The 13,863-nt window shown below is 46.6% G+C and overlaps 1 protein-coding gene and 1 long non-coding RNA gene across 2 annotated transcripts in view; both read left to right on the forward strand.

The window, feature by feature from the left end:
• LOC119959644 (zinc finger protein 721-like) overlaps positions 1–13,796 on the forward strand; it is a gene marked incomplete at its 5' end in the record, with an annotated part of 90,404 nt that extends 76,608 nt beyond the window's left edge. The window contains 2 exons of the mRNA XM_038787827.1: positions 10,789–10,843; positions 12,497–13,796. Coding sequence (XP_038643755.1) covers positions 10,789–10,843; positions 12,497–13,230 — 789 coding nt within the window. The remainder of the gene's footprint in view (positions 1–10,788; positions 10,844–12,496) is intronic.
• On the forward strand, positions 988–10,788 carry LOC119959620. The gene is made up of 3 exons (XR_005459235.1): positions 988–2,257; positions 8,211–8,315; positions 10,728–10,788. It is a non-coding gene; the product is annotated as an uncharacterized LOC119959620 (long non-coding RNA).
• Positions 13,797–13,863: the final 67 nt, after the last annotated feature.

The raw sequence follows: 13,863 nt of genomic DNA on the forward strand, positions 1-13,863 counted from the left end.
TCACGATAGTGACTGATTGGCAGCAAACTCTTGCCAGTCATTACAGTCAATGCTTATTACATTAGTGGGGAGTGAACAGGAGTGGAGTAAATTCAGAGACAGGCAAGGCAGCACCCAGTTATTAGCCTTGACAAGAACATCAGCTTTCTCAGCATTGTTTCTCTAGAGTTATTAAAGCTCTCGATTATGTCACAGGAAAGAAACACAGGTTCAGGTGCTGATGGAGATCCTGGTGCATCCTCAGCCATCAATCGTAATTACATATAAAATCGAGGACTTGAACTATGTGAAGATATGCTCGATAAGTTTGCAGATAAGTTTGCAAATGGAAAATTGTTGGTGTGGTAACTAGCGAGGACAAAAGCCTTAAATTACGGATTGATACAGATGGGCTGGTCATGTGGGAAGAACAGTGGCATATGGAATTTAACCAGGAAAAGTGGTAACTCCTGTTCTGAGTTAGTGCAGATATGATGTGCAGAGTGAATTCCATCTGTGCTGGATCATTCTAGAAAACACTGAACATTCAGTATCACGAGCAAGAGGGAAGAAGGTGGAGGAATGACTGATTATGGGATTGAACCCAGCATGAGTTTGCATCTTCTCGGGAGGAGAGAGGAAGGACCCATTGGGGAAAAAACACTGGAGAAAAACACTGAAAAAAACACCTTAAGTTCTGCACTGTTCCACGGGAGAGCAGCATTAAATCATTTTGAGAAATAGAGAATAGCAGAATACCCATTGAAAATAATTTGCTTGATTATTTTTATGAATTGGTAACCAAGTTATTTTGTATTTACTGTTTGCAGTTTCAATGGTGCGGCTACTACCCACCATTCCATGCGGCTGTGAATGTGCCCTATTCATTCCACAGGAGCCCAGTGCGCAGACGCAATGCTGGGCTGTGTCTGGAGCATGCGCAGTGTCACTTTGTCGGAGGTCTGCGAGTGCGGGAGCGGCTGTTTGGGGCGGTGAGGCGGAGGGAGGAATTGAGCCGGGAGCCGGGGTGGGGAGGGAGTGAAGGCTTCATAAACACCCCCTGCTGGTCACAAGGCCGGAATAAGACCCTACAAATCCCGCGTTTGCAGCTGCGGAGCTTATATCCGGTATCAGGCCAGATCCACGGCCGCCATCTTTGTTTAGCGGCGCGGCTGAGGAGCCATCTGTGATGACGTCACAGAGGCGGATGCTTCAGGATCCTGGTGATCAGGAGAGAAAATCATTGCTCTGATGATTGACAGACCCCTCCAGAGGGGAACGGTGCTGCTGCCATGTGTGTGTGGCAATCCGGAGAACAGAAGAATAATAACATCAGAATTAGTAGGAGCAGGGACTGGCCATGCGGCCTATTGACCCTACTCTGCCATTCAATAAAGGCATGGCTGATCCAAATGTGCCCTTAATTACATTTTCCTGCCTTCCCCCAGAAACCTTTTTTGACTCCCCAGTCGATAAAAAAAGACTAACTCAGCTTTGCGTATATTCAGTGACCCAAGCCATTACTCTCAGGGAAAGGGAATTCAACAAACTCAGCTTTGAAAGAGTCGTCCAGACTCAAAACATTAGCTCCCTTTTCTCCCCACAGATACTGTCAGACCTGCTGAGATTGTCCAGTATTTTCTGTTTTTGATCCAGATTCCAGCATCCACAATAATTTGCTTTTATCCACAGACTGATGACCCTCTGAAAGAAGACATTTCTCCTTATCTCAGTGTCAAATTGGAGAACTCTTATCTTTAAATTGTCCCCCTTAGTTCTGGAATCCCCATGTGGAAAAATATTCTTTCACCAAAACCCCTCAGGATCTTAGATGTTTCAATAAGATCAACTCTCATTTTTTTAAAACTCCAGCGGGTACAGACTAAAGAGTCTCAATATCTTCCTCCATAAAACAAACTCTCATATCCCAGGAATCAGACTAGTGAAACTTCACTGAACTGCTTCCAAAGCAAGAATAACCCGCATTAAATAATCCTGGGACTGACAACAAGGGAAGAGAATGTTTGGAACTTCTATCCTGGACTTGAAGAATGATGGATTTTGGAAACTCCTTTTACCGAGGGTTAGAAGGGGAGGATTAACACCCAGCAAACTCAACTCAAGATCAATGTTTGTCTGATCTTAATTTCTAACCTCGACTAACATTTCTGACCATTGTAATTTCCTTTTACAGCTGCTTCCAAGGCTTCTGATATCTTTCCAGCCAAAGGTTGCATGAGGAGATTGTAAACTTGAAAACACCAAAATTGTGACACAGGTGAGTATTATTATTATTAATTATAAATTTCAAGTCCCCAATTATTTGTTTCCAATTAAGAGGCAATTTAGCATGGCAAGTCCGAAGCTGGCACTCCCAGTGCAGACTTTGGTGTTGTGAGGATGTTGCTGTGGTGAAGAGTGGCTGCTGGTGTTGCTGCTGCTCTCTTTCTCGCTCTCGCTCTGCTGCTGTTGCTCAGTTTGCTGCCTGTTTCCAGTGCTGGTTGCTGCTTAGCTGCCTGGAGGAAGGAGAGGGGAGAGAGGGACGGAGAGAGGAGAGGAGGACAACAACAAGGAGGCAACTTCAGAAAGAAGGTGGGAGCAAAGCCCTTTGGACTGCTTGTTTGCTGGGCCGAGGGCCCGGCCCAGTCTTTCCAGCTGATAACATCTGCCTTCAGCAAGGACAAAACCTTCCTTATTCGATCCGGTGTGCTTGTTCCAGGTCAGGGGGATCAAGTGGGCAGGGTGTTTGCTGAGCCCCCTCCCGGACTGAAGACTCCACACACCAGCAGGGAGGAGGTGGATTCCATTGGGTGGTTGTTCCAGGGTGGGAGCACGGACTGTGTTTTTGCTGAGTCCTACTTGGGCCGACGACCTCGCGAACCAACGCCACTTACCTCCTTCCGGGCCTGGTGAAGCGGGTCATTTATAGTTCCAGTGGGTGACCGAGGGAGTCATCCGACCAGACTGTTTGCCCATTTTCCGCGGCTACACTCGCAGCTGGGTGTCCCTAGAAAGGGAGCATGCAGTGTCCATGGGCACCATCAAAGCCTTCCATGCCCGGTGATCACTGCAGGTGCTGGCGTGCTTTATTGACCCCTTTAAATACACTCTCATTAGATGTTTCTGTAAGAACAGAGAAGATGGTAAAAGAGGGGGGGGTGTGGCATTGTTAATCAAGGAAAGTATTACGGCGGTAGAAAGGACGCTTGAGGACTCGTCTACTGAGGCAGTATGGGCCGAGGTTAGGAACAGTAGAGGAGAGGTCACTCTGTTGGGAGTTGTCTATAGACCTCCGAATAGTCCCAGAGATGTAGAGGAAAGGATTGCAAAGATGATTCTTGACAGGAGCGAGAGTAACAGGGTAGTTGTTATGGGGGACTTTAACTTTCCAAATATTGACTGGAAATACTATAGTTCGAGTACTATAGATGGGTCAGTTTTTGTGCAGTGTGTGCAGGAGGGTTTTCTGACACAGTATGTAGACAGGCCAACAAGGGGCGAGGCCACATTGGATTTGGTACTGGGTAATGAACCCGGCCAGGTGTTAGATTTAGATGTAGGTGAGCACTTTGGTGATAGTGATCACAACTCGGTTATGTTTACTTTAGCAATGGGCAGGGATAGGTATATACCGCAAGGCAAGAATTATAGCTGGGGGAAAGGCAATTATGATGTTATTCGGCAAGATTTAGGAGGTATAGGATGGGGAAGGAAACTGCAGGGGATGGGTACAATCGAAATGTGGAGCTTTTTCAAGGAACAGCTACTGCGTGTCCTTGATAAGTATGTACCTGTCAGGCAGGGAGGAAGTTGTCGAGCAAGGGAGCCGTGGTTTACCAAGGAAGTTGAAGCACTTGTCAAGAGGAAGAAGAAGGCTTATGTTAGGATGAGACATGAAGGCTCAGTTAGGGCACTTGAGAGTTACAAGTTAGCCAGGAAGGACCTAAAGGGAGAGTTAAGAAGAGCGAGGAGAGGACACGAAAAGTCGTTGGCGGATAGGATCAAGGAAAACCCTAAGGCTTTCTATAGGTATATCAGGAACAAAAGAATGACTCGAGTAAGATTAGGGCCAATCAAGGATAGTAGTGGAAAGTTGTGTGTGGAATCAGAGGAGATAGGGGAAGCATTAAATGGGTATTTTTCGTCAGTGTTTACACTGGAGAAAGACAATGTTGTCGAGGAGAACACTCAGGTTCAGTCGACCAGGCTAGATGGAATTGAGGTTCAAAAGGAGGAGGTGTTAGCAATTTTAGAAAATGTCAAAATAGATAAGTCCCCTGGGCCAGATGGGATTTATCCTAGGATTCTCTGGGAAGCCAGGGAGGAAATTGCAGAGCCTTTGTCCTTGATCTTTATGTCGTCTTTGTCGACAGGAATAGTGCCGGAAGACTGGAGGATAGCAAATGTTGTCCCCTTGTTCAAGAAGGGGAGTAGAGACAACCCTGGTAATTATAGACCTGTGAGCCTTACTTCGGTTGTGGGTAAAATGTTGGAAAAGGTTATAAGAGATAGGGTTTATAATCATCTTGAAAAGAACAAGTTGATTAGCGATACTCAACACGGTTTTGTGAAGGGTAGGTCATGTCTCACAAACCTTATTGAGTTTTTTGAGAAGGTGACCAAACAGGTGGATCAGGGTAAAGCTGTTGATGTGGTGTATATGGATTTCAGTAAGGCGTTTGATAAGGTTCCCCACGGTAGGCTATTGCAGAAAATAAGGAAGTATGGAATTGAAGGTGATTTAGCGGTTTGGATCAGTAATTGGCTAGCTGAAAGAAGACAGAGAGTGGTGGTTGATGGCAAATGTTCATCCTGGAGTTCAGTTACTAGTGGTGTACCGCAAGGATCTGTTTTGGGGCCACTGCTGTTTGTCATTTTTATAAATGACCTGGAAGAGGGTGTAGAAGGATGGGTTAGTAAATTTGCAGATGACACGAAGGTCGGTGGAGTTGTGGATAGTGCTGAAGGATGTTATAGGATACAGAGGGACATAGATAAGCTGCAGAGCTGGGCTGAGAGGTGGCAGATGGAGTTTAATGCGGAAAAGTGTGAGGTGGTTCACTTTGGAAGGAGTAACAGGAATGCAGAGTACTGGGCTAATGGCAAGATTCTTGGTAGTGTAGATGAACAGAGAGATCTCGGCATCCAGGTACATAAATCCCTGAAAGTTGCCACCCAGGTTAATAGGGCTGTTAAGAAGGCATATGGTGTGCTAGCCTTTATAAGCAGGGGGATTGAGTTTCGGAACCACAAGGTCATGCTGCAGCTGTACATAACTCTGGTGCGGCCACACCTGGAGTACTGCGTGCAGTTCTGGTCACCACATTATAGGAAGGATGTGGAAGCTTTGGAAAGGGTTCAGAGGAGATTTACTAGGATGTTGCCTGGTATGGAGGGAAGGTCTTACGAGGAAAGGCTCAGGGAATTGAGGTTGTTTTCGTTAGAGAGGAGAAGGCTGAGAGGTGACTTAATAGAGACATATAAGATAGTCAGAGGGTTAGATAGGGTGGACAGTGAGAGTCTTTTTCCTCGGATGGTGATGACCAACACGAGGGGACATAGCTTTAAATTGAGGGGTGAGAGATATAGGACAGATGTCAGAGGCAGTTTCTTTACTCAGAGAGTAGTAGGGGTGTGGAACGCCCTGCCTGCAATAGTAGTAGACTCGCCAACTTTAATGGCATTTAAGTGGTCACTGGATAGACATATGGATGAAAATGGAATAGTGTAGGTCAGATAGGCTTCAGATGGTTTCACAGGTCGGCGCAACATCGAGGGCCGAAGGGCCCGTACTGCGCTGTAGTGTTCTATGTTCTATGTTTTTAAGTTTCTGCTGATCTTTGTTACGTTCGGGCAGTGCCCCTAACTGGAGCGGCCCTTTTTGCTTTGTCCCTAAGTTTGTTTCCTTTGTTCTATTTTGTTGGTGGACCTCAAAAGTGGCCAATCCACCTGGCCTGCACATCTTTGGGTTGTGGGGGTGAGACCCACGGAGACACCGGAGAATGTGCAAACTCCACACGGCAGTGACCCTGGGCTGGGATCGAACCTGGGTCCTCAGCACCGTGAGGCAGCAGTGCTAACCACTGCCACCGTGGCGCCCTTCGTCATGATGTTTCCATTCCTATTTTATCGCACACGTCCCAGCAACACTCATTGTAACACAGAAACTTCAAAATATCATTGCTACCTTGTATTTATTTTGCCCTCCTTTTATTGTCTAATGATAACAGTAACAGAGTAACACACACCAGAATTGGAATATCAGATAGGTTGTTGTCTAATAATAATAATGAAATGAAATGAAAATCGCTTATTGTCACGAGTTGGCTTCAATGAAGTTACTGTGAAAAACCCCTAGTCGCCACATTCCGGCGCCTGTCCGGGGAGGCTGGTACAGGAATCGAACCTGCTGCTGGCCTGCTTGGTCTGCTTTAAAAGCCAGCAATTTAGCTGAGTGAGCTAAACCAGCCCCTTTAACAGAGTAACACACACAGAATTGGAGTAACAGGCAGGTTAATGTCTAATGCTAATAGTGACAGAGTAACGTACATCAGAATTTGAATAACATGCAGGTTATTGTGTCATCATGACAGAGTACCGGGGGTGGCTCGGTAGTTAGCAGTGTTGCCTCAAGGTCCAGGTACCTGGGTTCGATTCCGAACTTGGGTCACTGTCTGTGTGGAGTTTGCACATTCTTCCCTTGGCTGCGCAGATTTCCTCCCACAGTCCAAAGTTGTGCAGGTTAGGTGGATTGGCTGTGCTAACTTATCCCTGGGTGGGGTTACGGGGTGAGGGTGGGGGATTGGTGATCCTTCAGAGGGTCGGTGCTAACTCGATGGGCCGAAAAGCCTCCTTCAGCACTGTAGGGATTCTATGATTCTACACTGGATCCAATGTTATGTTCACTCACGCACACTGCAGCCCGACTCTTATTGGAACATACACTGTGTTTGTTACTCTCAAAGTGAGTGAATCCTTTGCTGTTTCTCCTCTGGGTCCCATCTCCACTATTATTGTCTGATTGTCCCACTGAGACTCTCACTGTTATTATTGGACAATCAGCGAGTCAGCCTGAGCCTGTGGCCGCTCTCACCACCTGGAACCGTCACAATGCCCGGATGATTGACGGCAGCTCCGGACCAATAGGAGGAGGGGCGGGACTGGAGGACCGACGGGGGGTCTAGTCCTCCAACCAATTGAAGTGAATGAGGGGCGGGGCCTGTTGTGATTGAAGCATGTGGGTAATGGTGAAGGAGAAGGGCTGTGTCTTCAGATCGGGAATTGGGAAGGGGCGTTTAACACTTATGGAGGGAGCGAGAGATTGTGGGGGTGGGCGGAAACGTTGTGAAAAGCTGTTGTCAGCTACAATCCTCGGAAAAGAGTTTCCGGCATCCCATTTGTACCGAGCGGAGCTGCAGCTCATGTTCGGCTCAGGTTAATGGCCGCCACCTTTATTGGATGTGCATCAGGGCGCATGCGCGTTTCTCATCTTTGTCGGGGCGATGTTTCAATGAGTGGGAGGAGCTTGTTCCCCATTGTTCAGAATGGAGACAACTTGTCCATCAAACTGGATTAGTCTTTGAGTCCCAATGTCTTATTGATGATGCAAAGCAGTGGCAGAGATGGAAAGAAAAGGAAGCCAATCCTGCTCTCCGGATTTCACTGTCTCATTGGACATTCTGCCCCATGTGTCCAAAGCTCTGCGGCTCTGTTCAGTCACATGAAGACCCAGGGCAGAAACTCACACCCTGAGTTAACATTGCCTTCAAATCAGGGGGCTGCTGATGACAAGAGGGTCAGTGCGCAGCGGGGGGGCATGAGCGGCCATCCTGGACCAGGAAGCAGGAGGAGAGAATGTTGTGAATTTCTATCCTGAACTGACAGTGATTAATTTTGGAAACTCCTTTTACAGGGGATTAGTAGGGGAGGATTTACACACAGCAAACTCAAACCAGGAGAAATGTTTATCTTTCCTGAATTTTATTTCTGGACTGACATTGACGCCTTTGTAAACTTCTTTCACCTATCTCTGGATCTGTAAAGACTTGATTACCTGCAAATGCTCGCATTCTAAGCATTGTCTTGCATCTTTGAATTTGTCTATATATAGGTTTCTGGAACATACCTCTTCATTCACCTGAGGAAGGAGCAGTGCTCTGAAAGCTAGTGCTTGAAACAAACCTGTTGGACTTCAACCTGGTGTTGTAAGACTTCTTGCTGTTCTTTCACAGGGGCTTAGAAAGAGATTCGCAGACAGGAAACTCACAACCAGTCCTCACATCAAATTCTAACACCACTGTTTGAGTTACCAGCACCTGGAGATTATCGTTTTGTGTGTAAGCATCGAGTTCCATATCATCATCACTCACTGTATAAAATGTCTACCCCCTATCTCCCCTGTAGATCTTGTTCAAATCTTAAATCTGTGTCCCGTATTCCTTTTACAATCTACTGATGGGAACAGTTTTAAAAAATCTGTTGCTGGGTTTGCCGTTGTTGTTTCTGGTGCCTGGGTCGATGCTGGGTGGCCCGTCTGGTTTCATTCCTTTTTCATGTTTTTGTTGTGGTTGAATCAGCTTGGACCAGTCCATTTAGGGTCCAGAACACAATTGAAGTCTCCTCCAAGAATCAATTGATCTGGATCCAGGTCTGGGATGGATTCCAACAATTGTTTTACAAATGTTTCTATGAGATCCCCTCATTAAAAGAAAAGATAGAGAAGCAGAATTAGGCCATTCAGCCCATTGAGGTTTTGAGTTTGCTCTGACATTCAATCATGGCTAATATGTTTCTCATCCCCATTCACCTTGTATTGTAGCTCTCTTGAAATGAATGCGAACATTGCATTTGCCTTTCGAACTTTCCTTTATTTGTTCTTGGGATGTGGGTGTTGCCTTGACCCAATGTTACTAATCGTAATCAGTTCGCAAAACAAAATTTACATCAAAAATATCCATTTCAATGGCGGGATTATTACCCAACATGTGTAGCAGCTGAGAATGTGCTCCATCCACATGACAGGAGCTCCTCGCAGATGCGCAGAGTCCGGCTGTGACTGGAGCATGCGCCGTTCGGGCTGTGACTGGAGCATGCGCCGTTCGGGCTGTGACCAGCGCATGCGCGGTTCAGATTATTGATGACGGTGCGAGGAGCGGGAAAGAAACAATCGAGCGACTTTCAGGATTGGAGCCGGTGGGTGGCCGGGGAGCAATATGAAGCAGCGGAGTGAGCTGGGAGGCTTAATAAATACCCAGTGGAGGCTTCAACTCCCGAGGAAAATGTTAACAGTCCCGTCTTAAACAGCACCGAATAGAGTGAGAGCTGAGTGGTGACAGGCCCGGGTTACCGGCTGCCATCTTTACAGAGGACAGTGCGCCGCAGGAAAGGGGCTGGTTTAGCATAGTGGGCTAAGACAGCTGGCTTGTAATGCACAACAAGACCAGCAGTGCGGGTTCAATTCCCGTTCCAGCCTCCCCGAACAGGCACCGGAATGTGGGGACCAGGGGCTATTCACAGTAACTTCATTGAAGCCTACTTGTGACAATTAGTGATTATTATTATTATGCGCTGCGAGTCTGGCCCGGATGCCAACTTTCCCGGATTGACTGACTGGAGTCTCCAGGATTTTATTTTAATCATTTGTGGGAGTCACTGGCTGGGCCAACATTTATTGCCCATCCCTAATTTCCCTCAAACCGAGTGGCTGGCTCGGCCATCTCAGAGAGCATTTTAAGAGCCAACCAGCTGACTGTAGATTTGGAGTCACATGTAGGCCAGACCAGGTAAGGATAGAAGATTTCCTTCACTGAAGGACAGGAGTGAACCAGGTGGGTCTTTGCAACAATCGACAATGATTTCATGGTCATCAGTAAACTTTCAATGAATTCAAATTTTACCTTCTGCCTTGGTGAGATTGATACCTGGGTGTCTGGAAAATCATTGGGACAGTCAAAAATATTTTTGTGACTGTGGAAAATCATTATATAAGACATAAGAACATAAGAACTAGGAGCAGGAGTAGGCCATCTGGCCCCTCGAGCCTGCTCCGCCATTCAATCAGATCATGGCTGATCTTTTGTGGACTCAGCTCCACTTTCCGGCCCGAACCCCATAACCCTTAATCCCTTTATTCTTCAAAAAACTATCTATCTTTACCTTAAAAACATGTAATGAAGGAGCCTCAACTGCTTCACTGGGCAAGGAATTGGAATTAGGACAGTAAAATAGATTTTTGAACATTTCTCTTCAGCGGATATAAAAATATTGAAACTGGGATGAAGGTTGTTTGGCTGACAGTCAATCACTGTACTTTTTAAAAATAAATTTAGAGTGCCCAATTCATTTTTTCCAATTCAGGGACAATTTAGCGTGGCCAATACACCTAACCAGCACATCTTTGGGTTGTTGGGGTGAAACCCACACAAACACGGGGAGAATGTGCAAACTCGACACGAACAGTGACTCGGGGCCGGGATCGGGATCGAACCGTGAGACAGCAGTGCTACTCACTGTGCCACCGTGCTGCCCTCGTCAAACACTGTCCTGTGAGGTAATGAGTCCTTTTGCTTCCCAATTGGCCGAGGAAGGCAGTGTGTCACAAGGATGGATGTGTTGACCAATTAATGGCTGGAGGATGGGGGCAGGTCATGTGATCAAACCTCCAGGATAACATTTAATCAATGTTGGCGAGGAGAGAATGTTGTGAATTTCTATCCTAAACTGACAGTGAGGTTTCTGTAAATTTACAGGATACTGGAAGTGGAGGTTTAACAGACGGGAAACTCAAACCAAACGTCACATCGCGATCTGACAGAGTCACTCGATTCATTAGAAGCTGAATATCAGCAGCATCTGGGTGTGGAAGGTGAAAGGTTTGTCTGTTCTGTCTGTGAGGGAAGATTTAAGGTCTGTGTGACTGGAAAAGCCCCGAGATTCACAAACCCTGGTTAGGCCAAACCTGGAGAACTGTGTTCAGTTCTGGGCAACAAACCTGAGGAAGGATAGAATGGCCTCGGAGGGAGTGAGCACAGATTTACCTGAGTGATATCTGAACCCTCCAAGGTTAAATTACAAAACTAGATTACACAAAACAGTCAGAGACATGATGGCACAGAGAATGGCATTCGGCCCATTGAATCCATGCTAGCTCTCTGCAGCAATCCAGTCAGTCCCAATCTCCTGCTCCATCCCTGTATCCTCGCAGGTTTATTTCCCTCAGATGTCTATCCAATTTCCTTTTGAAATCAAATGATTCATTGTGTCTGTTTTCAAACTCCCTCATAGGCAGCAAGTTTCAGGTCATTGCCGCTCGCTGTGCAAAAACATATCTCATATCACCTCATATCTCCTGTACCATTTACATACAAACTAGGATCAGGCCACTCGGCCCCTCGAGCCTACTCAGCATTCAATTGGATTGTGGCTGATCTCATTCTCACCTCAACTCCACATTCCTGCCTACCCCGATGATCTTTCACCCCCTTGCCCATCAAGAATCTATCCAGCTCTGCTTTAAAAATATTCAAGAACTCTGCTTCCACTGCCTTTTAAGGACGTGATTTCCAAAGTTTTACAACCCTCGAGAATAAAAAATCCACATCTCCACCTGATATGGGTGACTCCATACTTTGCAAGTGATACCCTCGTTCTTGAATCTTGTATAGATCAATCCAGGTTTTACCCAAAACTTTACATCTGTCTACCTAGTGCTTGCACGATCAATGAATGGAAACAGAGTTTCTTTGTACACCCGATGGAAATCTGGCATAATCTTGTGTCCCTGAATCAAACCTCCCCTGAACCTCCTTTGCTGGATCCATTCTGGTAAATCTGCTCTGCACCTTCTCCAAGAACCTTCACACCCTTCCTGAAGAGTGGTGACCAGAGCTTTATAAAGATTCATTGAATAGAATTAGAACCATAGAATTCCTACAGTGCAGAAGGAGGCCATTCAGCCCATCGAGTCAACACCGACTCTCCGGACGGGCAGCCTGTCTAGACCCACACCACTACCCTGTCCCTGTAACCCCACAGCCCCACCTAACCTGCACATCCCTGGACACTAAGGGACAATTTATCAAGGTCAATCCACCTAACTTGGCCTTCTTTAGACTGTGGGAGGAAACCTGAGCACCGGGTGGAAACCCACGCACACACGGGGAGAAAGTGCAAACTCCACACAGTCACCAAGGCCGGAATTGAACCCGCGTCCCTGGCGCTGTGAGGCAGCAGTGCTAATCACTGTGTCATCAGAAGCATAGTTTCAGTATCAATATTACTGTTTATGAAGCTCAAGATCGAGGTTGCTTTGCCAACTACTCTCTTAATATGTCTTCACCTCTTTCTCTCTCCTCCCAAAGAGGTCAGTTGGGTTTTATGACAATCCAGCAGTTTTCATGGTCACTTTGTCCGAGAGCCGGCCCTACAAATGACCAGATTCATTCAGCTCAATTTTACAAGCTGCCTTTTGTGTTTTTGTGGGTTCTCTCTCACTCCCTATTTTCTGTTTTTACATCAGTTTCACAGGGTGTTCGAAGGGGAGGAATCAAAGTCAGGAAACTCCAACCAAGCATCACATCAGGATCTGACAGAGTCCTCAATTTATCATATCCTGAATATCATCGTACTTTAAACATGGAAGGAAAAAGCATTGTTCACAGTGGGGAGAAACCGTACACATGTTGTGTGTGTGGACAAGGATTCAGTCAATCATCAGGCCTCACAAGCCACAAATGCAGTCACACTGAGGAGAAACCGTGGAAATGTGCGGACTGTGGGAAAGGATTCACTTCCCCATCCCATCTGGAAACTCATCGACGCAGTCACACTGGGGAGAGACCATTCACCTGCTCCGAGTGTGGGAAGGGATTCACTCAGTCATCCCACCTGCTGAGTCACCGGCGGGTTCACACTGGGGAGAGACCGTTTCAATGTCCAGACTGCAGGAAGTGCTATAAAAGTTCTGGGGAACTGATGCAACATCAACGTGTTCACACTGATGAGAGACCATTTAGGTGCGCTTACTGTGGGACTGGCTTCAGACAATCATCTAACCTCACTGTACATCAGCGAAGTCACACTGGGGAGAGGCCATTCTCCTGCTCCAAGTGTGGGAAGAGATTCATCACTTCATCCCACCTGCAGACACACCAGCGAGTTCACACGGGAGAGAGACCATTCACCTGCTCCCAGTGTGGGAAGGGATTCACCACTTCATCCCTCCTGCTGAGACACCAACGAGGCCACAAGTAACCACAGTGGTTGGATTTTGCTGTTAACTCACATTCAGGACTGAAACATATTCATTTGGGGTCTCTTTCTGTTGATCAACTCCAGCCTATTTACCAATCCACCTAACCTGCACATCTTTGGACATGGGAGGAAACCAAAGCACCCGGAGGAAACCCATGCAGACACAGCGAGGACGTGCAGAGGACACAGGAGGACTCCGTATATACAGTCACCCAAGCGGGAATCAAATCTTTGACCCTGGTGCTGTGACACAACAGTGCTAACCACTGTGCTACTGTCCAACCCAGAAATTCTGTCTCTAAAAATGCGTCACTCCAACTAAAGGAACAGCTCAACAACCCAACAGGCCTGCAGCGATATCCAGTCTGCAGTACACAGGGTTAATTAGCTGGCTTTTAAAGCAGACCAAGGCAGGCCAGCAGCGCGAGTTCAATTCCCGTATCAGCTTCTGCTGGAATGTGGCGACTAGGGGCTTTTCACAGTAAATTCATTTGAAGCCTACTTGTGACAATAAGCAATTTTCATTTCATTTTCATAATTAAAGCTTCAACTTGATTTGTATCTAATTTCTGTGTATGAGTCAGCGTGTGAAAGAGACGAGAGACTGAGATAAACATAGAACATGTAGTGCAG

This window comes from Scyliorhinus canicula, unplaced genomic scaffold (genome assembly GCF_902713615.1).
Source record: "Scyliorhinus canicula unplaced genomic scaffold, sScyCan1.1, whole genome shotgun sequence".
NCBI lineage: Eukaryota > Metazoa > Chordata > Chondrichthyes > Carcharhiniformes > Scyliorhinidae > Scyliorhinus > Scyliorhinus canicula.